The sequence below is a fragment of the Podarcis vaucheri genome, assembly GCF_965113315.1.
Source record: "Podarcis vaucheri genome assembly, chromosome: 1".
Taxonomy (NCBI): domain Eukaryota; kingdom Metazoa; phylum Chordata; class Lepidosauria; order Squamata; family Lacertidae; genus Podarcis; species Podarcis vaucheri.
The window spans coordinates 74,341,661-74,368,485 of record NC_138759.1 but is presented as its reverse complement, the minus strand read 5'-3'; the positions used below and the strand labels follow the sequence as shown (position 1 = coordinate 74,368,485).

The window sequence follows — 26,825 nt, the reverse complement described above, 5'->3', positions numbered from 1 at the left end:
AAGAATTATGTCCCACCTCATATTCCAGAATATCTATTTGTTGTAAACACCAGTGCTTTAAGACCACATGGCTGTTATCACCATACACATACTGCTTTGATATTTTTCTTGACAATCATAAATTGAATTTTAAAAAAATAGCTCCACAGAATTGATGTTCCTGGAATTGTTGGCAAATAGTGTCTTTGTTTGTACTGTTGATGCATGTAGCTTCCTTGGGAATAGTTATGGGAGTCATTTCATCCCTTGACAGGAAATTTGTGTCATATGTGAATGGTTCCACAGTTGTTTGGCCCATATGTTTCTCTGAGAAAATGGAAAATGACCATTTTTTCCTGTCTAATCTCATGAGACTGAATGTCAGAAAACCAGCACTTCCTATGTGTATTTATTTAACTATTTGAACAACTCAATACTTAGTCTTATCTGCTGAACAAGAAGCTGTGCTTTCTTTGGAACGTTGAAGTTAAAATATCTAAATAAAAGATAGATCACTTTGTTCTTCTGTAGCATTGATATCTAAGAATATGGTGAAGAACCTCCGCTCTGCAGTGAAATAAAGCCCTCCAGGTCTTTCTCTCTGGCTCCTATAACTCTCCCCAGATCACACTCTCTCTCCACAGTCCACTGTTCCCCACTAGCACTGCTTCGTGTAGGGTTTTTTGCCTGGCTCTGTCCTGCCCCACACTCAAATGAAGAGCTTGAACTCGCAATTCTAATTCTGCCAAAGGCTTGGGTTTTTAGATCTGATTGGCACATACAGCAAACTACTAGCTGCCTGTAGTTCCTGTGAACAGCAGAACAGCCTGTGCTTGGGCGTGTGTAGCAGTCACAAGGATGTTAAATAAGACTGCTGATTAATTATTTTACAATGAATATACTGAAGACTGATACATCAAACTCACTTGTCATTCCTCCCCAAGGTGATTGCCTCCATGTGTGGCAAGCCTTTCAATACACCCACTAAATAAACCTTTTCTTTTCAGGTTCTGGTGCTATTGCAAAAATTCCCTGCTCTACAGGGCAAATCACAGTACAGCACATGAAGGCTTGGCTGTGTGAGGCAGAAGTCACCGGGAGCTATTTAAAAACATGTTCTTGTTAATGGGGCTTGGAAAGAGAATGAGAATATTTACAAGGGAATATTTACAGGGAAGCTTGTGTAGGAGCTAGTCAGAATTTCTTTCTCTCAAACACACACACACACACACACACACACACACACACACACACACATATATATATATATATATATATGCTTTCGTAGATTTTCACGGGTATAGGAATGCAGGTTTTGGTGTCTTCGGGTGTCTTCCCGTGTAAGAGTACTCTTACACGGGAAGACACCCGAAGACACCAAAACCTGCATATATATATATATATATATATATATGAATGAAAGTTTCACCAAGTACATTCGGCATACTCAACTGAAACTGTACAAAGCAGGTGCAAATCAATGCCAGAGACAGTTATTGTAGCCATGCCTGAGAATGCTTAATATTGATTACTTATCTTTGTGGTTGCAAGCTTAGTCAAAACTTCAGAATTTCCAACATTATAGAAATCTAATTTGCTAAACACTTACATATTCAGGACAGATCCCTTGAACAGTCTTGTAATTTTATTTGCCTTCTTTAACTTTGTAGTGCTGTACTGACCATTGCATTATTCTTCTTTCAACAGCCTTGCTAGTCTACTGGACTTTAGCTTTTATAACTAAAACCATCAAATTTGTAAAGTTTTGTGATAATAATATTGGACCTCTCCAGCTTCGATTCTGCCTCACAGGATTCTTAGTAGTTCTTTATGGAATGTTGCTTCTTGTAGAAATTAATGTCATCAGGGTAAGGGTAAGTTGCATTTCCTGATAATTTAGGTGGTTAAAAGCAAAGTTGTTAATGTTGTCCATTAGTAACTGCATCTTGAATGTACTAGTATTTCTGAAGTCCCATGAAGATAGGTTTCCATATACATTTTCTTAGAAGGAAGTGGAATATTAGAATGACATCCAGTCAGTCCCAATTCAGTCATGTTCTTTTTCATGCCTCCTGGTGAAAATAAATTTGGCCATATACAGCTTTGTAAGCCAACATGCTAGTTATAATTAAGCTCAAGTAATTGACAAACTACTTTGACATTGTTCCTTTCCCCTTCCTCTGCCATCTCCTTGAGCATCAGGAGCACCAAGTTATAGTATGCAGCACTACTAAGATGTAATTGCAATTTGAATGTGTTTAATGTTGCTGGATCCTGTCCATGATGGGCTTTAATTCTGACTCCCTGGATAAAATATTGCTTAAGAAATATGTTCTGTCCAGAAACACAGCAGTGTCCTACCAAATCTATACTGTACTGCTTGTCAAGCATTGAGATACTGGAAGGTGAGGAATCAATTGAAAATACATGCCTTAAAATCCATGGCAGCCTGGTCCTCCTGGACAGAGGACAATACATATTACAGTATCCTATTATTCCTGCCCCCCTCTCCATTAACTTGCCTAAGATTCTTTTTGTCTTTGTTTAGAGATACGTTTTCTTCAAAACACCCAAGGAAGTTAAGCCTCCTGAGGACCTTCAGGATCTTGGAGTCAGATTCTTGCAACCTTTTGTGAATTTGTTGTCCAAAGGAACATACTGGTGGATGAATGCATTCATTAAAACAGCTCACAAGAAACCAATAGACTTGAAAGCCATAGGAAAGCTGCCTATTGCCATGAGAGCTTTGACAAATTACATGTGCCTGAATGAGGCCTTTGAATCTCCAAAGGTATGAATAGAAAAGGATTACCCACAACTGTGTTTCTGGCTTTAAACATGACGAATGCAGGCAGAAGAACTCCATGCATGCAATGGAATTCTCATACCTACAGTCCAGTAGAAAACTGTCTCACTTCTCTTAAGCACCTATCAAAATGAATAAGGATTGGAAATTTGGCCCACAATGTTCTCAAACTGTTTGGTGTCTAAAATCCTTTTATGTAAGAAATTTTTTACTAGTATTTGTTTCTTTGGCTCAGCTTTAAATGCACTGCTTGTAACAGCACAATTATTCCATCGGTGCATATTTGCTTGTTTTTTTTATTCCCACTTTTCCTTTTGTGCCATGCCTTCTAGGTGGTAGACCTGTGTGCAGTGCTAAGTAAATTTTAGGTACTTTAAAAATTAATGATAAATTGATAAGTCAAGTGAGAGGCTTATGAAAATGATTTGTGAATGTCACTTATCACTTTGGAATATTACATTCTTCCCATTCAAAGCAATTTTTCTTTAAATTATATATATGACAGAATAAAAACACTCCAAATCCACAAGGATCCAAGTCTATCTGGCGTGCCCTTTGTAATGCCTTCGGAAGACCACTGGTCCTAAGCAGCACTTTCCGTATTCTGGCAGATCTGCTTGGATTTGCTGGCCCACTGTGTATCTCTGGAATTGTTCACCATGTTGGAAAAGGCAGCAACAACACCATCCGCCCCAAGGTACTATTTTTGTATTGTTATTATTTAACTTCTTTATTAGCCTTCTCTTAACATAGTACTGTCAAGCTCACTTTCTTGCACAGTTGGCCAAAGGTGAATGTGACACTTAAGCCAAAAAAGAGTAGCCATAAACAAAACAGTACCGTGTTAACCCCATGCTTTTGTAGGCCCAAGTGTTCAAGTTAAACACATGACTAACTTGAGCAGGGATGTTTTTAAGCAAGGAAGGTTTCTATTGATTAGCACCTGCATAATTCTATACTGAAGAAGCTGAAGAATGGAAAGGAAGTTGATCTAAACAGTATCTTTTTAACAGCAGTAACAAAAAAGCAGATTTCACTGCGACAAAGAATTTCCATCAGAATCTTTAGAGAGATAAAATAAAAAAACACATGGGGATGCTATTATCTCAGGACATTATATTCAATAAAAAAAAAATGAAGACTGTGATTTTCTGGGGTACCCTGCAGGGATTGGGGGAGGAAGCAGTTCTTCTGCAGAATACAGATCCAAAGCAAGCATGTGGTTATGAATTAGTACTAACAACATGGTGTGTTTTTATTGCTAGTTAATGCATTGCAGTCTCTTTAAAAAGACTCATAAACAAGCCAGTTTGATTGAAAGACTTCTAGTGTTGTTAATGGGTTTGCATCTGCTGCCATAATGGAATGGAAATGGATATTCTATGCTGAGGATGAAGAACTAATTTTATGTTTCTAAATCAATCAATATGCTGCTGTTTTCATCCTTTCTTCTGTATGTTAGTGTACTTACTGGAGACATTTCAAGGGATTACCTTTTCTATGCTGTAGCTGGGAAGCATCAAGAACTGAAGTTCAGCATATTGACCCAGAAATTATTCATTACTGAATAATGAAAAATAAACGTATTACCTGAAGGATTGTGTGTTGCAGCAAAAATAACAGTGAGCCTTGTGGCACCTTAAAGACTAAGTTCTATCTGCTGCCACAAAAGCTTTCATCTCCATCAGATGCATGAAGTATTTTCCTAAGTTGCTGATATATATGCACATAGTTGCAGAGGTTGGGATTCTAAACACTGAGGTCAGAGGAAAATAAAATGAAAAAGGTGCAGACAATGAAAATTACATTATTAACAAAAGTCATTCACAAAGCTATTGTAGAGATAACACGAACATTATGGGATTGATAAGTTAGTTAATGCTTACAGTGTGTGTGGGACTAAGACCCTTGATCTCAATATCCAGCCACAGGTGATAGAACTGTCCCTTCTTCCATGCAATTGATCAGTTGGGTAACCTACCTGGGAGGAGTTCTTTTTGGTGCATGTAACTACCATTGCAGGTGGGACTTGCACTCTACTTGCTTCAGGTTACAGACTCCGTTAACCCAGAAATAGTACCTTGGGTTAAGAACTTTGCTTCAGGATGAGAACAGAAATCGCGCAGTGGCGGTGCAACAGTAGCAGCGGGAGGCCCCATTAGGTAAAGTGGTATCTCAGGTTAAGAACAGTTTCAGGTTAAGAATGGACATCCAGAACAAATTAAGTTCTTAACCTGAGGTACCAATGTATTAGAAAGAACTCCAGTTTAACAACGAAACAGGCTACTTTAGAAGGTGGTGGACTCATTAGAAGTTTTCAAGCAAAGGTTTGGATGACTTCTTGTCAGGGGTGTTCACAGGGAGTTGGACTAAATGAAATTTTATTATAGCTGCTATGTTATGCACTTTTCACATTATTATAAATGTCCACCTCGAAAAATATTCTCTGATATCAGCATTCAGTGTAATTTGTCTAACCTTCTGCATATTGAGGATGGTATGTCACATTCCTCTCATATGCCTTTTAAACATGTATTAATCTCAATCACATCATTTGTGGTGGATCTTACCTCTCCCCTGACGTAGGTAAATATTTAAGCAAAATACATTTTAAAATAAAAGCATATACCATTCATATATCTATAGATCACTTTTAATTTGTCAGTAGTTCAGGAATAGATTTTGAGATACAAAGGAGCTGATTGCTAGCCAAATCAAAACAACATATATTTGAAAGGATACAAACTTTCAAACTTTTACCTCAGGGAGGAAAAGTGATATAGTAACTAACATTACCATTTAAACCAGGGTTAACAGCTTCTCAGACGGTTAATCAAATTCATTCGATGGTTAAATTTAAATTGTAAAGGAATTATGATCTGATCTAACAGAATTGTCTATTTCACCATCTTGAATAATTTCCCACCAATCATAAAGGATTATGTGTCCTTTATTCCCCAACATGAAACACCTTGGTTTTGAACATATCTTTCCCCAATTTGATGAGATTATGTGCAATTTGGATCATCAGTTTATCTGGTCAGATTCTATAAGCAAGGTGCAGCCCCCTATGGGCACAAGAATTGCATATGACAAGATTTCCATGGGGCTCAATAGAGCTGTGTACCCCTTTGTTCTCTTGGTGCAAGTACACGGCTTCATGAAGGATGTTGGGTCATTGTGGGGATTGTTTGGTTCCCTTACTGCTCTCTAGCTCTTGCTTTCTTCCTCTCTGGAGTAAGATATTGAAGGTTCCCAAGGTGGATGCTGAGGGAGGAGGAAGGGAAACAGAGCACTGCTGAGCACTGTGGAAACCTCTTTCTAATGCAGGCACAGGACTGAGTATATACATTCCAAAGAATTCTCTCATTTTCCAATAGCCAGTGAAACAAAGTCATCTTGGAGAACTTGGTCTTCTTGAATATCTACTTCTCAAGATTATTCTTGATAAGAGTATTGTAACACAAAACTAACACCACATCACATGCAGTCTCCTTAGCATCTCTCAAGGGCAGCTACTTAAGTCTTGACAAGTAAACCTCAAATGCTAAGCTTCTGTCACTGCCATTCACTCATTATGTTTAACATTGCTTTTCTACTGCTGAAGAACCAGCAAGTGATCATGTTATATTGCAAATCATCTATGAAGATCAAATGATCAAAAGAGCTGCTACATTTTTAACTGCCATGACAGGCTTAATTTTGAGAATATCTAAATTTCTTGCCTCCAGATTTAAAGCTTATGTTTTATGCTTCTGAAAGATACCATGTATCTTGTTAAGAAAAGCAAGCAGATAGATATCTTTGTTAGGTTGTCTGGCTAAGCCTGTGTTGAGGTTGCAAAGTTGCATAGTTCTGAATAGGCCAAGGGAGACTTCAGAGCTCCAGTACTTACAGTATTTACAGTACTGTGTTCTATAATGACTATTTATCACATGATGCCTTGCTGGATACATGTAGGGAGGGAGATATACTTTAAATTTTATTCTCTGTACTGCCCTGGTGACAGATGGTTCAAGGACTCGGAATGCCAAGAAGATCTCATTGCTATGATCAGATAGTCACCTTCCCAACACTCACATTTTGACTTTATTGATGTGGCAACCCAGTATGGACAGTCCTTGGCTGGGGACTCATGTCAGGAGCTTCCAGAGGTTCTGATCTGGTGTGGGTCCCATATATGGTGAGCTACCAGACTGGAGGTTGCAACTCCTATAGCTATAGCTCCTATCCACACCAGCAAGCATGGCCAGTGGTGAAGGATGGTGGGGGTTGTAGTCCAAGAGCATCTGGAGAACCACCTAGGTCCTGGACCCCACCCACCCGGGCTGACCATTGAATCCTCCTGGACAGGAAAGAATACGAGGGCTTCTGGACATCATTATCTTTCTGAGCTTTGGGGTTCCCCAACACTGACCTGCCATTTGGTCTTCAGTCTTGACTTTCTCTTTGGTTCTTCCTAGCATTGTCTCTCATTTCAATAAAAGGATTGCCTGAATCGCTGAAATATTTTATTCAAGTCATTGTTGCAGTTTCAAATGTTTGAGAACTCTATTTATATAAAGAACTATACAAAAGCAAAATTAATTCTGAATTGCCTTCTTCTCTCCCCCCCCCCAACAGACCAAAATACTTGGTGTTTACTTCATTTCATCCCAAGAATTCCTGGCCAATGCTTATGTATTGGCAGTCCTCCTTTTCTTTGCCCTTCTGTTGCAGAGAACTTTTCTCCAAGCATCGTACTATGTTGCCATTGAAACAGGAATTAACCTAAGAGGAGCAATACAGGTATTTCAGATAATCCAGAAACTTTTACCTAATGAGGTATACAATCACTTCTTTATCTTTTTGAGTAAAGGAGCATGTTTCTAACAAACTCCACCAATCAAAAGGGAAAAAAGAAAGAAAACTTCAAACAACCTTGGGTAAAAAAAAATACATTTTTTTGAAAAATAATAAACCTTATGGACTGTATCTGATTTGTGCATAAAATAGAATCATGCTTCAATTTAAATGTCATATAATCTATATCCCATAAAATCACCTTATCTCCAGGTATGCCAGGATTTTTCTGACATGCCAGGATGTTCGTCTTATTTCGCTTTGTTCTATAGTCTCCTGGTTATGTGACAATCTTTCATATCCTTGCTTTCTCCTACAGAAGCCTGCAGCTGTCTTATGGGTCCTCTGTGATTGATAGATGACATCTGACTTAATAAACATAGCTTGTGTTCCTATACTATAAAAATAAAACACCATTAACACCCTATATTTCAAATAAGCAACCATTCTTTATTTGTAAGCTTAAAGGCCACTTATTCTACCACATGAAACATGTGTACACCAGTTCAAAAACATTTAAGTGGGAAATGGTTTATAAATTCTTAAATAAAAAATTTCTCATTCTAGACTAAAATTTACAATAAGATTATGCGGCTGTCAACTTCCAACATGTCCATGGGGGAAATGACTTCAGGTCAGATCTGTAACCTGGTTGCTATAGATACAAACCAGCTGATGTGGTTTTTCTTCCTGTGCCCTAACCTTTGGGCTATGCCAGTGCAGGTAAGGAAATTAAAGTCCATATAACTTTAGTCCATGTAAATGGAGATAAATTTGGTGTGTGAGAGTTATTACAGGGTATCAGTATGTGGCACAACAGAGTACTTGTGTAGGATATAGAGACTCATGATATTCAAAATATTGTTGCTGGGGAAATGCACGTCTATTTAAAAAAAATAGTTGTTATTGAAAATAACCTGAGGGAAAAACAAAGCTGTGGCTCCTTGTCATCAAATTGCAGAGTAATAATAATAGTAATAGTAACAGTAATAAGCCCTTGTACTGAGCTGAAGCAGAATTGCCTCTGCCTGGCTAAGGTGGCCTTCCACTAAAAGGGTGGGTGAAAGTGCCACCAGCAGGATCACTTCCAGCAGCAGCCAGCAGAAAGCCACCAAATGGGGCCTTCTAAAGAAAGAATGGGAAAGGGGTTGAGCCCGACTTGGAGCCATTGGCTCCTGAGCCAGTTTGGCTGCCATCGCATGAGACCATTGGGTCCAGTCATGGCTCACGGATGGTCCTACCTCTGCTCTTCTTGCCCAACCACCATTGATAGCAGGACTGCAGATATGGCAGTGGCCACAGTGTTCTGAAAAACATCACCACTCAGTAGTTGGGGTTTGCATTGCCCTTTTTGTCTGAAAGAGGTAAAAATATGGTGGCTGCCTTAACCCTTGGATGTCAATAAGTGGCAGCTGCCTATTTTTATTCATTGCCTCTGCTACCTCACCAACTTCTGCTATATTTCAACTATTAATGTTGTTCCGGCTCCTAAACAATCGAAAACCTGAAGTGAGTGTTAGTTTTTGAACGTTCTTTTGGAAACTGAACACAGCTTCCAATCGGCTGCAGGAGCTTTGGTTTCCGAACATTTCAGACGTTGAACGGACTTCCAGAACGGATTCCGTTCAAGTTCTGAGGTACGACTGTACATGTATATGGACATACAATAGGACAGGTGTCAACTGGGACAGTTAAAATCTGAACTTCTTGTGGTTTTTGAGAACATGCAATCTAAAAATGCTTTTGTCTTTGGTGAATGCAGTCAGGCCATTTGTCCAGCTAGCTCAGTATTGTCTACCCTGACTGGCAGATGCTCTCCAGAGTTTGAGACAGATGCTTCTCCCAGTCCCACCTGGAGATGCTGGGGACGGAATCTGAAATTTCGGCATACAAGGCAGATGCTCTACCGCTGAGCCAGACTACATGCTCTTAAGCATGCTTTCAAACAAATGTTTGCCACTTTTATTTTGAAGGGAAGGTGGCTGCGCAGGGAGGAATAGTTTAGCTTCCCACTCACTATTCAGAAGCAAGCTGGATCTCTCAGCCTCAGGGTTCCATTTGAATGATAGATTGTTTTTGTTACTCCTATCCTAATGGGTGGCTGAATTAATGAAATCAGGAGATGCTGCCTGCTGCTACGACTGATATCTAGAGCAAATTTTAGATTTTAAAATCAACATCATTTGCTTCAGGGAATTTCAAACTCTTTTCCTAAACATCTCCACAACCTATAAAATCTTGTATATTGAGTGAATCATTTTGATTTTTAACAGTAGTTCACCCCCAAAAGTGTTGTTTGTAGTAATGTCTCAATGAAGATTTGGAGTTTATGAGACTTTTGAGTCAGATTTGGGACTAATGGATTGCTAAAATTCTATCCCTTAATACAGATTACATAATAGCATCCAACTCCTGGTTATTCTTTACTTTGTATTGGTTGGGAAATATAGTGTCCCTTCTTTTATTTTATTTTTTGTTATCCCAGATTATTGTAGGAGTCATTCTACTCTACTACCTACTTGGAATCAGTGCCCTAATTGGAGCTGCAGTGATCATAGTGCTTGCACCTGTTCAGTACTTTGTAGCCACAAAACTTTCACAAGCTCAAAGAAGCACATTGGTAAGTCTTTTCAGGCGTGTCCTTTTAGGTTATGGGTATATATCTGTCAGGGGATGGTTAGCTGCTTGTGCTTAAAATTGTGCCCCTTCAGAGTTTGTGCGACCCCACAAACCTCTGTGTGTGACAGAGCTCCTCAGACATGTCTGCTCTAGTCACTAGTAGAGTCTGACAGTGGCTGTCTGCGGAAGCGCTTCCAGCAAAGAAGTTCCTTAACGGAAACGCGTCTCCTGGACTCACGACGTGGCAGCTTCCGGCGAAGCATGGGTCTCCCTGCAGTTGCTTCTGACACCTCCCCGCTATTTTCGCTCGAAGTGTCTCTCACCCCTTTCTCTCCCCTGCTGCTTCCTGCCTGGGCTGCTGCGTCTCTCTCAGCATTACTGAGATCCTCCTCCAGAGACCCCGCGCTCCCCCTGCTGGTCCCTGCTTTGGCTGTTGACTCTCTCCCAGTCTCTGGGAGCCTTACCACTTCCCTTTCCTCCGATGTCAGTTCCCTGACATCCACCTCCCCTCCAGGGCCCCCCTCTCCCCCGCCCCTACTCTCTCCTCTGGGCGGTGAGGAGCTGAAACCCCTAAAAGAATCCTCTTCATCTTCAGACGTCTCGAACAATTCTCTCCATCGGTCTTCGTTCCGACTCGCTGAATCCTCCTCCACCTCGGAATCAGCGAACCCCTCCAACTCTTCTTCGTCGTCGGTGGTGGCGAAGTATTCCCTCCGGAACCTCGCCACTGGCTGGGGTTTTCTAGGGAATCTCTGATGAAAAGTTTCAATCAAAACCTCGTCATCTACATCCTCTGCCCTGACCCAGGTGTTTTCCGACTCCGGCTCCCCTTCCCACATTACCAAATACTCTACTTGCTCTCCCCTCCACCTGGAATCGAGAATCTCCGCTACATGATAGCTGTGTTCTTTTTCCTCCATAGCTGGTCCCCTATTGACCCTCCCCTCTCTGTCCCCTATATACGGTGACAGCAATGATCTGTGGAACACTGGGTGCAACTTCATGTGGTTCGGTAACCGGAGTCTGAAAGCCACTGGGTTGACCTGTTGCGTGACTTCAAATGGGCCCAGTCTTTTGGGTCTTAACTTCTTACAACCTCCTTTAAATGGTAACCCTTGGGTGGACAGCCACACCTGGTCCCCCACCCTAATGCTTTCCCCTTCCCTTCTGGTTTTGTCTGCCTGCCTCTTATATTCCTCCTTCGCCCTGTTTAAATTAAGTTGGAGCTGGCGATGGATCGCTTCCATTTCTTCAACGAACTGTTCTGCGGCAGGAACGCTCCAGTTCTCCCCCTCCCCCCCTGGGAAGGCCCGGGGATGACACCCGTGATTTGCCAAAAAAGGGCTCATCCCCGTGGACACGTTCTCTGCATTGTTATATGCAAATTCTGCCAACGCCAGCTTCTCCACCCAATCATTCTCTCTGTCATTCACATAACACCTCAAATATTGCTGGAGGACACCATTAGCTCTTTCCGCCTGCCCATTGGTTTCTGGATGACGGGCAGTGGAAAAATTCACCTCTACATGCAATAAGCTCATGAGCTTCCTCCAGAACCTGGAAGTAAATTGTTTCCCTCGGTCCGAAACCACCCTCAAGGGGGCACCATGCAACCTAAACACATTTTCCACAAACAATTTAGCGGTTTCTTCTGCTGTGACCGCATGTGAGCAGGCTATAAAGTGGGCCATCTTGGTTAACAGGTCTACCACAACCATAATGGCTGTCTTCCCTTTGGACCTGGGCAGATCAGTCATGAAATCTATTGCCACTGCCTCCCATGGTCTTTCCGGCGTGGGTAGTGGTTCTAATAAACCTGCCGGTGCCCGCCTCTCCCCCTTGGCTCGTTGACATCGGTCACACCCTCTCACATATTCACGCACATCTTCCCTGACCTTGGGCCACCAGAATTCCCTGGTAACCAGCCACATGGTTTTGTGTTGCCCAAAATGCCCTGCTGTGGGGCTATCGTGCAGTTGCTTGAGTACCTTTTCCCTCAATTCCCCTTCAGGTATGTATAACGCTCCCTTGTAGTACAACGCCCCGTTTCTCTCCTCAAAACCCCCGGGTTTGTCTCCCTCCCTCCTGAGACCCCTGAGTTTGTCCTGGGCGTATTCATCCTGCACCGTTCCCTCTACCAGTTCCCTTTGCCCCACCAAAGCCGCCCCACACACCCAGCGGTCCTCGGGAATGACATGGGTCTCTTCGGGTGCACCCTCTCCCTCCAAATATTCAGGTTTGCGTGAGAGAGCGTCCGCCCTAACGTTCTCCGGGCCTGGTACGTAACAAATCTCAAAGTTAAATTTGGAGAACTCCTGGGCCCATCTCAACTGCCTTTGGTTGAGCACTCGCGCAGTTCTCCAATACTCTAGATTCTTATGGTCCGTGCACACTTGCACCTTCTGTTGTGCACCAATTAGTAGGTGCCTCCATCTCCGGAAGGCCTCATAAATCGCAAGAAGTTCCCGGTCGTACACCGTGTAGTTTCTCTCAGATTTGTTCAGCTTTCGCGAAAAGAAGGCACACGGTCGCCACTCTGACCCCTCCTTCCCCGGCTGCAGAAGAAGCACCGCCCCTATGGCTCTGTCAGAAGCGTCTGTTTCGACCCTCAGCTTTTTTTGTAAATCCACATGTAGAAGTTGTTCGTCAGAGGCGAAGGCCCTTTTCAGTTCCTCAAACGCTCGCTCCGCCTCCCCCGTCCAAACAAACTTCTTTTTGCTGCTGAGACAGTCCGTGATGGGCGCCGTCAGGTGGGCGAAGTTTCGGATGAACTTACGATAAAAGTTTCCAAACCCTAGGAACCTCTGCACATCCTTCTTGGTCTTGGGTGTTTTCCATTCCAGCACCGCTTGAACCTTGCCGGGGTCCATGGCCAACCCCTTGTCTGACAAGCGGTACCCCAGGAATTCCACCTCCTTGGTATGAAACTGACACTTCTCCAGTTTCACCCACAGTCTGTTGGCTTGCAGCCTGCTCAACACTTCTCTGACGTCTCTCACATGTTGCTCCTCATTCTCCGAATACACCAACACGTCATCTAAGAAGGCCACGCAATTCTTGTAGAGCAAAGGCCCCAGTACATGGTTCATAAAGGCTTGAAAACACGCGGAGCCTGTTTGTAATCCAAAAGGCATAACGAGGTATTCAAATGCCCCCAAAGGGGTGAACATGGTGGTCTTCCATTCATCCCCTTTCCTTATACGTATCAGGTTGTACGCCCCCCTTAGGTCCAGCTTTGTAAAAATCTTTCCTTTTCGCACCCTGGTCAAAATATCATCAATCCTGGGCATAGGAAAAGCCGCCGGCTCTGTCACTGCATTTAGGGCCCGAAAGTCACATACCAGCCTCGGCTTGTCCGTGTTTTTTTTATCCACAAAAAACACTGGGCTACCCCCCGCTGCCTTGGACTCTCTGATGAAGCCTCTCTTCAGGTTCTTGTCAATGAACGCTCGCAACTCCTGCATCTCCCTGTCTGACATGGCATACAACTTGCCTACAGGAAGCTGTGCTCCAGGGAGTAAATTGATCTGGCAATCAAAGGGCCTATGCGGGGGTAGTTGGTCCGCTTCCTTCTCGCTGAACACGTCGCTGAGATCAGCATACTGTGGTGGCACCTTCCCCTTCTCCATCACTTCCGTCCCTGCTAGGGTGGCTTGGGCCCCTGCTGACCCCTTTTCCGCCCTGCAGTGTTCTAAGCAGTGTGCGGAACCGAAGGAAACCACTCTTTGATGCCAGCCCACCAGCGGATCATGTAGGGCTAGCCAGCTCATTCCCAAAATAATGGGAGCGCCTCCCAAGGTGGCCACATTAAACGCTATCAGTTCTGTGTGCCTTGCCACCCTCATTATCATTGGGACGGTCTGCAAGCTGACGCCTCCTCCCAACAGTTCCCTGCCATCGATCGTGGTCACCTGCAGGGGGTTGCTTAAAGGGATAGTCTGTATCTGGTGCTCAGCAGCAAACTCCTTGCTCATGAAATTGCAGGAGCTGCCTGAGTCCAACAGCGCCTTTATTTTTAGGGGGTGTCCATTTTGCAGCTCTAGCGACACTTCAATCACTAGAGCAGGTCGAGGAGCTTCTGGCACTGGCACTTGGGGAAGGGGCACTTTCACTGCTCTTTGGCCTGGCTGCAGTGCCCTGCTGGCAACCAGGCGTTGGCTTTTACCTGCTCCGTTTCTCCCTGCTCTTCCCCCTCAACAGCTCCCACCATCCCTTGCCATTCCTTCCTCTGGGGGCAGACTCTGGCAAAGTGGCCTGGCTGTTGGCAGAGATAGCATTTCCGGGCTCCCTTTCCCTCCTTCTTCGCCCCCTCACTGGGCTTTGAAACTGCGCGCGCGCGGGCTGTTCCGATTTCCATCGGCTCTGCCGGCGGGAAAGCTGGCTCAGGAATGTCTGGAATGCGTAACTCCTTCCAACGTTCCCCTCTCCCTTCCCGCCTCTCCAAGGCTCTTGCCTCCTGGCGCGCTCCAATGGTCAGCGCAGATTTGGTCAGCTGATCCATAGACACCGCCCTGGGGCTCCTGGCCAGCTCGTCTTTCACAGCTGAAGAAAGACCTTCTTCAAATAGCATCTGAATGGGTGCCGCCGATAAATCCCACCCCAATCTGTGAATCAGCATGGTAACTTCAGTCCAGTACTCACGGACAGATCTGCTTCCCTGCTTGCAAGCCATTAGCTGTCTGCGCACCACCCCTTCCTCGATATCGCTGGAAAACATGATATCCATTGCACGAAAGAATTTCATAGTGTCCTTTAGGATATCGTTGTGCATTGCCATCAGGGGTCGAACCCAGTCCCGCGCCCCCTTCTCAAGATGCCCAATTACGAACGCAACTCGCGATTCCTCATCAGGGAACTCATCAAACTGCACATTCAGAGCATATTGCATCTCAGTCCTAAAGGCATGGTAATCCTTGGGGTCCCCCCCAAACTTCTGCACCAATCCTGGTACCTTTCTGGGGAACTGAGTGGTTCTCCCCTTTTTGTCAGCATCCTGAGCCCTTCTCTCCTCGAGCCTCGCCGTCTGCAGCGCAAGTTGGACCTCCAGAGCTTGATACCTTTCTTCCAAGCTTGGACCAGCTCCAACCCCTGCGTCTCCGGTTCCGACTGGGTTGCTCATGATGCTTTCTCCTGCACAGGCAGCGTACAGAGACTGTCAGACTGCTGTCAGGGGATGGTTAGCTGCTTGTGCTTAAAATTGTGCCCCTTCAGAGTTTGTGCGACCCCACAAACCTCTGTGTGTGACAGAGCTCCTCAGACATGTCTGCTCTAGTCACTAGTAGAGTCTGACAGTGGCTGTCTGCGGAAGCGCTTCCAGCAAAGAAGTTCCTTAACGGAAACGCGTCTCCTGGACTCACGACGTGGCAGCTTCCGGCGAAGCATGGGTCTCCCTGCAGTTGCTTCTGACACCTCCCCGCTATTTTCGCTCGAAGTGTCTCTCACCCCTTTCTCTCCCCTGCTGCTTCCTGCCTGGGCTGCTGCGTCTCTCTCAGCATTACTGAGATCCTCCTCCAGAGACCCCGCGCTCCCCCTGCTGGTCCCTGCTTTGGCTGTTGACTCTCTCCCAGTCTCTGGGAGCCTTACCACTTCCCTTTCCTCCGATGTCAGTTCCCTGACAATATCCATGCAGATACACTATTGTAGGAACAATATGCTTTACGCAATATCAGCACAGAAAATTCTGCTTCAAGGTAAGTTCCGTCAACATTATTCCAGTCATCTTGTAACCTTATGCTGAAAGGCAGCATAAAAATCTTTAAAATTAAATACACATAAATACTTCCATGTGCAAGGATAACCTCCCATCCAGAGATATCAAAGTGAAACTGAAGAGCAAGTAATGGGTTTTACTGGTAAGCAGAACACGCAAGTTCTATATTGTGTATAGAAGAAGAAGAAGAAGAGTTTGGATTTGATATCCCGCCTTTCACTCCCCTTCAGGAGTCTCAAAGTGGCTAACAATCTCCTTTCCCTTCCTCCCCCACAAGAAACACTCTGTGAGGTGGGTGGGGCTGAGAGACTTCAGAGAAGTGTGACTGGCCCAAGGTCACCCAGCAGCTGCATGTGGAGGAGCGGAGACGCGAACCCGGTTCCCCAGGTTACGAAACTACCGCTCTTAACAACTACACCACACCGGCATGCAAGAGCATCTGTAGTCAGTTTGTATTAGCATAGCGTGTATCCTTAGATAAGTATTGCAATGTTGCAATAATCCTCCTTAAATTAATGTTTGTGTCAATGGTTCAGGAATATTCCAATGAGAGGCTTAAGAAAACAAATGAAATGCTTCGAGGCATAAAACTCCTTAAGCTCTACGCCTGGGAACACATATTTCACAGCAGTGTGGAGGAAACCCGGCAAAAAGAAATGACTAGCCTCAGAGCTTTTGCTCTCTATACCTCCATATCAAGTAAGTATATTGCTTGACTTTGTCCCAGGATCAGTTTTTGTCTCAGCATAACTATGAGTGTACATGCCATTTAAAGGTGCTGCAGGTTTTAGAGTCTATTTCCAGTTCTAATATACCAGCAGAACTGCCAGTAGCACAAATGCATTTTATTGTGTTTGGAAAAGGTTTGTGCAATCCATTTAAGTATTGAACCTCCTGGCAACTGAATGCAGGAAATAGAGTTTGGGTTTATCTATACAGTCCCTGAATTAAAGGTCCGTGTCCAAGCACCATATATATACTCTAGCCTCTGACTTTCCTATGTCCTTTGCAGTATAGTTAATACTTTCTGAGCAGTTGAGGTCAAAGAAGGGGGGAAAATCTATGTAGCTGACTCCCATGAGAAAAGGATAGTTTGTAAAGGTTCCTGGAATGTACTGCCCTTACACGTCTCTGCTTTTTGAAAAGCAATGCTTTAAAGTTTCAAGATATTGAATTAGTACAAGTGTCATAAATTTATGACACTAAATCTTGATTCAAAATACTACTGGGGTTATTACTTTACGGGATTGTTTTTAATGAAGGCAGTATAGAAATGTTTGTATGATATAACATGGGACCATCATGAAAAATTAAAGATTTCACATATTATATTATTTCTACCTCATTGTTTAAATGTCACAATTATGTGTCTGGACTCAGCTACATTAGTTTAAAAGGGGGGGGGCATTTTAAATGCGTTATAACACTGTGACACCAGATGGTGCTGTAGACTTCTGTCTTTCGCCAACATGATTTCCCATTATGAGGTTTTCAACACATTTTCCTGAAACCTCTTTTTGGATGTGTCTAGATCCAGCCTCTGTGCCTTATAACATGGATGTCTCTGAGACAGAAATAGTTGCCACAAATAGTATAGAGCTGCTCACTATGGCCTTGACGATTAAAGTCCTTTTCAGTTGATCCACTCAGTGCTAGGGCTCATCCAGACTTCCTTTTGTGCTACCTTTCTAGGCACATGCCCAGGCTTTAAAGCTCCAGGGTTTGGTTTGGTTTTGTTGTCCCAGTCCTTTCGCCAGGAAAACCCATGTTTTAATGCTGAATCAGAGCAAAGGGCAATCCGGTTTTCTATGGATTGCCATTGGCTCCAATTCAGTGATAAAATGCCAGTTGTCCGGGGAAACTGCCAGGACAAAACAAAAAACTGCTTGGACACAGAATTTTAAAGCTCAGACATGTGCCTAGAAAGTCTGGTGCAAAAGGAGGTCTGGATGAGCCCCCAGTGAATATGTTTGGCTGTGAACAGAAGCACAGCAGTAGGCCATGCCCTTTGACATATGCATCTTCCTTTTAAGGTAGGAACAGAGGCCACCCTCATGCAAACTGTATGTCTGTATGGTTCTCTCTGTGTTTGGGGCCTGATCACAGCCTTAAGTTATGAACAAAATTTATACAGTGGTACCTTGGTTTCCAAACGGCTTAGTTGTCGAACAAATCGCCTCCCGAACACCGCAAACCCAGAAGTAAATGTTCTGGTTCGTAAGCGTTTTTCGGAAGTTGAACGTCTGACATGGTTTCCACAGTTTCTGCTTGAGTGCAGTTTTCCTGCTTGAGTGCAGGAAATTCCTGCAGCCAATCGGAAGACACGCCTTGGTATTCGAATGGTTTCAGGACCAAGGTACCACTGTACTCATATGGCAGGATTGAGCATGAAGTCACTGGCCTCATTATTTTTGAGCTATAAGCACATTTCCTCCAGCCTTAGTCCAGCAGCATCTCACTTAGGTGGAACCTACACACATATAAAAACCATTATGAGAGTGCTTTTTTAAAAACATTGAATTTTCCATAATGCTCACCATTGCCATCCAGTGTCACATTGTATATTGCACTTAAAACACACACAAAATGTTTTAGTAGCAGCTTAGTTGCAGCTTTAGTTTAGTTGGTATCTGAAGAAGTGTGCATGCACACGAAAGCTCATACCAAGAACAAACTTAGTTGGTCTCTAAGGTGCTACTGGAGAACTTTTTTATTTATATATATATTTTTAGTTGCTGAGTCACTAGTCAGTGTCACTTGCTTATTTAAATCAGGACTGTCACTGAAGGAAAAACTGGTTTTATACCAGTTCAGAATTTGATACTGTAAGGGAGACAGAAATAGTTGTTTCCCCCCACTTAAAAAGGTATAAATAGAGTGATAGACGTAAATTGTGTTTCATTTACAATCCATAATTTATAGTGGTTTTGCATTTGTGTCTTGCATTTGCCAGTGAAACCAAGTCTGGAAGAATCTCAAGTTCTTAAAGAAATAATGTGAAAACGAGGAGACAAACATTTAATAGTACAGTAATTGATTTGCATTTCCTGGCAAGTCTCTGAGGGCCAATTTAAATGCCTGCGGCTGGTGGCTGAAACTCTCTTCCCTGATGCAATATTTAAATGTCTGCCCACATATGCCTGTCCTGAAAAGTATATGCATGCCAGGAAGAGCTTCCTTTGGAACCATGCTACCATGTAAATACACACACACCCAACAAGAATTTGGACCAGTTCACACGAGGGCACATAAAGTTTACTCTTACCATATAGATTGCCCCAAACCGTACACAATAAATAATGTTTAAATGACAGTACAAATTAAGCAATTATTCAGAGCCCCCACCCTTACCATCCACATGGACATATGGTGCCAGCTTTCAATATGAGTGCTTGGCAGCTCTGAACTGATGGCAAGCTGATCTGAGAGGCTGACACCATGCTCTGATTTATGTGCAGTTAGTCCTATATGCATGTCTATTCAGATGTTCAATTGGCTTATTTCCAAGTAAGTGTGAACAGTGATGTGGAAACTCCAATTTTATGGATGGTGATCATGTAAAATAATACATAATCAAATCAAAGGACATTGAGATTCATGTTTATATTATTATTGAAGACTGAAGGATTGTATTGCTGATGATGATCTCTCATTCTGCACAATCTGCAGCTAATTTCACTCAATTTTGAAACATTTCCTGTTTATATTTAGCTGCTGCAACAAGATTACAGAATGAACCAAGAAGTCAAACAAAACGCCAGAAATGCATTGTGTTGTTGAGATACATTGAGTAATTAGACATGGTTACTGCTTGCTCAAATTAGTAAGAAGTTTGGGCAATGCTTATGAAGGAATAATTAGTCACACTACAGGAGATAATTTTTGTTAATGACAAATTTAAAAGTGAACCCAAGGCAAAAAAGCATTTGTTCCATTCCCCAGCCATCTGGGGATAATAACCTCTAAACGCTACAGTGATTTGACTAGGCACAGTGGGAAAGCCATTGTGTTCTGCGTACACAGAAGGTCAGGTCAATGTTTCCAGGAAATGACTACTTTTTATTTTATTGCCATTATTCATTTGTATTATTACATGCCACCCCCAATCTCTGCTGAGTGGTAGCAAAATTCCAGGAGGTACCAGGCACTCGCCCTGTATTGAGTTTCCATTGTGGAATCAAGGCACTGTGGAGCTAATTTCTGGTTTAGTTTACACATATTTACAGTCACTTTAACAGGGTGGTTTGACTTCAGCCCCAGAGGTGCACTCCATTGTCTCTTGAGGCAGATGGATGCCAGCAAAAACACCTGGAACCTTCAGTGGAGGGGGTGCAGAGCACTACATCCCAGGAGTGTCCCTCATTGCTTCTCTCATAGCTTCAGTGAGCTTGGATCCAAAGTTATGGCCCCCAGCCTCCTCCCTATTTCCTCCTTGTTCCTATGAAACCTTGCCAAAAAAAACCCCATCTGTGTAAAGCAGGGGTACCCAAACTTTTTTCAAAGAAGGCCAGATTTGATGATGAAATGAACATGCGTGAGGGCCGACCAAAGTTGTTGAGCCTTTTTTTAGGATTGAAGTTGCTGAGCTTTTTTTAAAAAAAATACCCCTGGATTAAGTTGACCAGCGGACCGGATTAGGCCCCCGAAGCGGACTTTGGACATGCCTGGTGTAAAGGGACAACTTTTTCTGTGTGGCATCACACCCACATTGCCCTGGCAACCTCCGCCTTGTTTACCTGCAAGGTCTTTTGTCTTGTAGATGGATTAATTGCAGGGTCATCATCTCCCTTTGTCCCTCTGTCTGACAGAAAAACAAGCTCAGCTTTTCAGCTCTGATTAAACCCCAGCATCCAAGAATCTAGGAGGGGGGGACCTGACACCCAGGGATCTGGGGGATCCCCCACTAACTCAAAACACTATAATGACAGTTCCAGTATATCCTAACTAAAAGGGCAGCATCCAAACAAGACAGGATGAAACCTAGGCAGATAAAAAGAAAAAGAAAACCAGAAAGAACTGTTATAGATACAAAAGTGAAATGCATGTAGAGATGTATGAAGCCTAAGTATATTGAAATAATCGGTAAAATATATTTGTTTTACTTGCAGTTTTCATGAATGCAGCAATACCTATTGCAGCTGTTCTTATAGTAAGTATTTTACTGTTTAAAATGTAGATATATTTTAACATTTAGAGAAGAGTGTAGATACAAAGCCCTCTGTCGGTTACAAATGCATTATTCCTTCTCTAGTTCATTTTAAATTACACTCTACTAATAAAATATTAACTTTATGTACTGCTATCTTGTCCTTCAACAGATGCATTTGAAAACTGAAATAGATGTGACACAAAATGATGTTTAATTACAGAAAGCATGAAGAGTTAAATCACAATGGAGAGCAATTTGTTATTTGGGAACTCTCTCTCTCTCTCTTTCTCTCTCTCTCTCTCTCTCTCTCTCTCGTGTGTGTGTGTGTGTGTGTGTGTGTGTGTGTGTAAAGTGTTGTACCTTATCTTAATTTACGTATGAATAGATTTTTCTTGAATGTCCGTAATATCACTTTACTGATATTTAGATCTTACTGCTGTTTAGATCTTTGGTGGCCTGTTTAGATCTTAAATATGGACATTACTCCAATGATACATTTTGCAGCATGTATCACTGTTCTCTCAGCATCCTCCTGTGCTTGTATATTTAAGTCTAGAATGTCCTGTCCTCTTACCATGTAAGCTGACAGAGTGATGATGGCTGAGTACACACAGACCAGTTACCACATTATTTCAAAAGCTCTAGAACAGGCATTCCCAACCTTCGGCCCTCCAGATGTTTTGGACTACAATTCCCATCATCCCTGACCTCTGGTCCTGTTAGCTAGGGATCATGGGAGTTGTAGGCCAAAACATCTGGAGGGCTGCAGGTTGGGGATGCCTCCTCTAGAAAGTAATCTCCATACAAGATGTGTTGTTATCTCCCCTGTAATTGATTCTATTCTACAACACACAGGCCATACAGAACCTAAGAAATGGATTCAGGTCATTCCCACTGACACTTTCCTTTAGATGGCACCATTTTGATGCATGCAGGAGCCAATCCAGTAAGGGAATCCAATTGGAGACTTTTGTTACCATGCATAGATTGTACTAGGGCAACCACAAACATCCTTCGATATTACTCTTGTCTAAGTTCTGCTCCTCCTGCCGACCTAGCAGTTCAAAAGCACGTCAAAGTGCAAGTAGATAAATAGGTACCGCTCCGGTGGGAAGGTAAATGGCGTTTCCGTGTGCTGCTCTGGTTTTGCCAGAAGCGGCTTAGTCATGCTGGCTACATGACCCGGAAGCTGTACGCCAGCACCCTCAGCCAATAAATTGAGATGAGCGGCGCAACCCCAGAATCGGACACAACTGGACCTAATGGTCAGGGGTCCCTTTATCTTTACCTTTAAGTTCTGCTCCAAGATGCATCTTTGAGAGTAACTTTATACTTTCAGATGGACATAATGCTATTTCTTCAATATGCATTCTTTTCTTCTTTATTTGTTTTTATAATGGGGAAAGCTCCTATATAATTGTTGTATTTATAGCTGATAGTTAAATGTATATTAAGTCTGCCTGACAGATTTTGCAGTGCTTAGTTGCATAATGTCTCCTCCTGATCATTAGGGCTTTTGAAGTGCAGCTAAATATTTTCACTGCATTTGTACCTTTAATATAAGAGGTGGCTGAAATAATTTGTTTTGCTGTCTTTTCTCTTAAAGACATTTGTGGTCCATGCCCACCTGTTTGAAAATGCTGACTTTTCTCCCTCGGTGGCCTTTGCTTCACTCTCCCTCTTTCACATCCTTGTCACACCACTGTTCCTGCTCTCCAGTGTGGTTAGATCCACAGTCAAAGCTCTTGTAAGGTAAGGTTTCCGGAGTGCCTCTGTCTCACATATGAAGCTTCTTACTGCAGTGTTTAAGAGCTTGTGGTATCCATCCAATGCTTTTGCACTCTAATTAGACACATTGATTTTCAAGGCCATCCCATAGTAAGTTTTCCCCACCCCATATGCAGCCACTATAGCCACTATGTTCTTGCATTCCCAGCTCATGCAATAAATTATACAGGATTATATGCTTTCAGCTGCAGGGGGAGAATCAATGTGAGGACACCTTTGACAAAAGTAGTATCACCACAAGATGATGATGATGATGATGATGTAAAGTTTAAGGCATTAGACCTTGATCCCACCGATTGTACTTACAGTTTTATTACAGCTTTGTGCACAGTTATAGGATTTCTTCTGAGAATAATATCTATACAGTAGAACCTTGGTTCTTGAACTTAATCCATCCTGGAAGTCCAGGATGCGGCTTCTGATTGGCACAGGCGGCCCAGAAACAATAGCTGACAGCCACATTGGACATTCGGCGTTCGAAAACCGGAACACTTCCGCGTTTTCACATTTTAGGAGCCAATTTGTTCATCAACTAAGCCGTTTGAGAACCAAGGTTCCACTGTACCGTGGGAATTCTGAAATGCACACTGTCACTGTAACTGGCACAATGTAGAAGTATTCCTCAATTTACTACCTTTCCCCTCTTTTCGTAGCGTTCAAAAGTTAAGTGAATTTCTCTCAAGTGAAGAAATAGGGGAGGAACATGACAAATGTGCAGAGCCAAGATGCAAGGACAACCACAGCAAATACCAGGCAGTTGTAAGTGCTAATACTGGATTGCGTGCCAAATGTTTACCTCCTGTTCTTTAATCCTTGTGAACCATCCCAATAACTTTGTCAGTTCCCTTGTAATTAATTAATAGCTATGTTGGCAAAATCTTAAAGCTAGCTAAGGACTATACCATGGCTATTTTTGTTTAAGGCCAGCAGTGGATAGAGTGGGGGGGGGGCACTGACTATCATAATCAAGTGGGGAGGAGAAAGCCCATCCATACCAGAAATGATTAAGAGGTAGCAGTAGAGGCTGAAGGCGACCCAACCAGTCCCATGCAAATGTACAATTTGTTACTGGCTTCCAGGGCCTAGTGTAGGCAATGGTTGCTGTCTGTAGGGTCCGCTAGCCAGGCAGTCACTGCATAGTTGCACAATGCTGATTGACACACAAACTTGTCTCCTCTGCTTCTTACCCACCATTTCTAGGAGGGGTTTGGTGTATCTTTGCCCCTCAGTCCCTCCCCAGTCATGATTAATGATTGCACCAGAAAACCAAGGCATTGTCCACTCTTGCTTAAGATTCTTTCACAGTCCTGTCACCACTCACCATGTATTTCTGTCTTCCTGATCTTGCACAGCCCCTCAAAGTTGTTAACCGTAAGAGACCTGCCAGAGAGGACTGGAACAATTACAGCTCTCCTTTAAGAAGACCTGTTAGCACCACAGAAGCAGATGATTATTGTGTAAAGGTGGTAATAAGGTCACTCTTTCTAATAATGTTGTTACTAATAAGCTCAGAGTTCTAGAGCCTGGAAAACCCACATTTGCATTTAGAAAGCAAAACAAAACATGACTGCCGAGGAGTAAGTTCTCATTGAAAGATTGTGGTATTTATCTGCCTCTTGAAGATAGAAATAAAAATAGTTTGGTAGCATGGTTATCAGTTTGTGAAATGGATCTTCTTGCAAAGCTCTAATTTAGCCCAGCTTTCAAGATGTTTTTGGGCATAATTTGTGTCAGGTCTCAAACTAGGATCTGCTTTTGATTCTAGAGCTTGACACTGGAAAATATTGTGTGAGAGTGGATAATAGTGTCTCTGAGCTAGTACGCAGTCTGCATTTCTATTGACATTGTCTTCACACATCAAAAGCTAGAGTGAAAGGTTTCTAGTCCAGAGGGTAGCGTTTTTTAGGCAGACACTTTTTTTTAGAAACATCTCCTCCTCCAACTGTATGATTCCTCACTTACTAACCTTCACTCCTGTGTCCTATTGTGCTCCCTTAACAATGCCTTCTTTGCATTATATATGAATGACAAGGGCACAAGTAGTTTTTCTGTAGCTCAGGAATTTCTTCTCCCAGCAACTTGTGAGGGCAGTTCTCCTCGGAAAGCTTTACCCAAATTGAAACTGAGTTGTTGTGTATAAGTTTATGACTATTTTAGTTGTGTGGCTTATATTAAATTAAGCTATATATTCTGATTAAGTTGAGCATTTTTTAAAAACCTGTGCATGTTTACTCAGAAGAATGGGAAATATCTTCATGTGCACATTAGAGCTTTCATCCTCAACACATTTATTAGGGAGCGAGTGCCACTGAAACTTACTTCTGAGTAAACAGGCTCTGTGACCAGCTCCGAAGGAAATTATAAAACTCAAAAGGAAGAATTGTGAAGTTTTGTGTTTGCTTTGTATAAGCCACAAGAGGTAAATTAAGATTTTTCATTTTTTTAAAAAAATGGTAAGGCAGTTTGCATTTGATACCCAAACAATACTGTGCTGATGCAACATACAAGTATATCTATCTGCATGCAGTTGCCAGTATCTGGTTATGGAGAGACCAGAGAGACTCCTGGCCGGGGAACTGTTGCAGTTACTATGCCCAACTGAAGTAATCTCAGTTTTCTGTCTTGAGTTTGATTAGGGTCTGATGAACAATGACACCATGTTTCCCTGGCACAGAGGAAGGAGTTGTACCAGACCAGTTGGTTTGTGGTTTGCACACTAAAGAACAAAAAGATATCATTAGCTTGGAGATTATCTGGTTGAATGTATGTGGGGTGTTACCAAGTTGTAGTTTTAAGGTTTAAAATTTACAGTTATTGTTTCTTTTACATCTATTTTTGATTGCTAGCCATCTTTGATGCACATTTGCCCAGAAAAGTGGTCAAAAATATTTTTTTTAATATAATAAAAATACATAACTTAACAATTCTCAAACTAGCCAAACTAGAATACCCATTTTAATATAGTCCACATACCACAGAATCTCTTAAAATAATACTCAGATGAAAGCATAGAAATTCAATTTGGTCAAAAAAAGGTAAGCAAGAAATTAGATAGATCAAAGTGGGGTTGGGTCAAACTGGCTTATTGGAAAACCACAAATAATTTTTAAAGAAAATGTCTGAGTGAGATTTTGCAACGGCATGGATTATAATTATTTATCTTTTTTGCTATTGTTGCCATAGGTCACAAATGGATTTTTCACTTGGACACCTGAAGGCTCTCCAACATTGTCCAGCATTGATATTCGAATCCCTCAAGGTACTAACCCACTTATTATATTTTTTCCCCAACAATTTTTATTGGTTTTTACACAAATTTTCTTTGCATAACATCATCACAACCTTTCCCCAAAAATAACAACATTTGGCTCCATGAGCCTGTGACTTCCTTCCCCCCCAATTAATGGTTTTCAAGCAATCTCTATACATTGCATTTTCCTGTAATTCTTATTCCTGTTAAATCTTATCCTTATATATTTCCTTATTTAACTACAATAAGTAATAAATTTATCCTTACAAAGCTTCCTATAACCCTACTAGCGATGTTAATCGTTTACAGTTGTCTTTCAAATATAACATAAATTTACTCGTGTCTTTCTGGAAAACCTGGTCCTGCTGGTTCCGGGTTTTTCCCGTCAGTTTCGCCAATTCTGCATAGTCCATTAATTTCATCTGCGACTCTTCTTTTTATTATAACAAACTTTCTTCTTTCTTCTTTTTTTGCAATAACTCTGATCCATGCAGAAATATGCTCCTGTGCAGGAATCGGATACCAATGTGCATTCATATCTGTATCAGCACTCCACAGTGTGGGTGGGGGGGTATGCCTTTCAACACCCGCCTTTGCAATATCACCTAGTGCACCTGTGTGAATGTATTATTGAATGTTTACTCATTGAGCACAACTTTTTCGGGATCAGGGCTCACTACCT

At 42.4% G+C, this 26,825-nt stretch overlaps 1 protein-coding gene across 3 annotated transcripts in view; it reads left to right on the top strand.

Annotated features, from left to right (window-relative positions):
- ABCC8 (ATP binding cassette subfamily C member 8) overlaps positions 1-26,825 on the top strand; it is a 65,923-nt gene that overhangs the window by 7,938 nt on the left and 31,160 nt on the right. For 2 of the 3 annotated variants that reach the window (XM_082192857.1, XM_082192856.1), the window contains exons 4-15: positions 1,687-1,853; positions 2,528-2,770; positions 3,291-3,482; positions 7,409-7,573; positions 8,195-8,350; positions 10,113-10,247; positions 16,493-16,655; positions 21,065-21,105; positions 22,712-22,857; positions 23,547-23,652; positions 24,246-24,356; positions 26,077-26,152. In XM_082192857.1, the coding sequence (XP_082048983.1) occupies positions 1,687-1,853; positions 2,528-2,770; positions 3,291-3,482; positions 7,409-7,573; positions 8,195-8,350; positions 10,113-10,247; positions 16,493-16,655; positions 21,065-21,105; positions 22,712-22,857; positions 23,547-23,652; positions 24,246-24,356; positions 26,077-26,152 (1,701 nt within the window). The remainder of the gene's footprint in view (positions 1-1,686; positions 1,854-2,527; positions 2,771-3,290; positions 3,483-7,408; positions 7,574-8,194; positions 8,351-10,112; positions 10,248-16,492; positions 16,656-21,064; positions 21,106-22,711; positions 22,858-23,546; positions 23,653-24,245; positions 24,357-26,076; positions 26,153-26,825) is intronic. The other variant, XM_082192858.1, reaches the window with a different exon arrangement.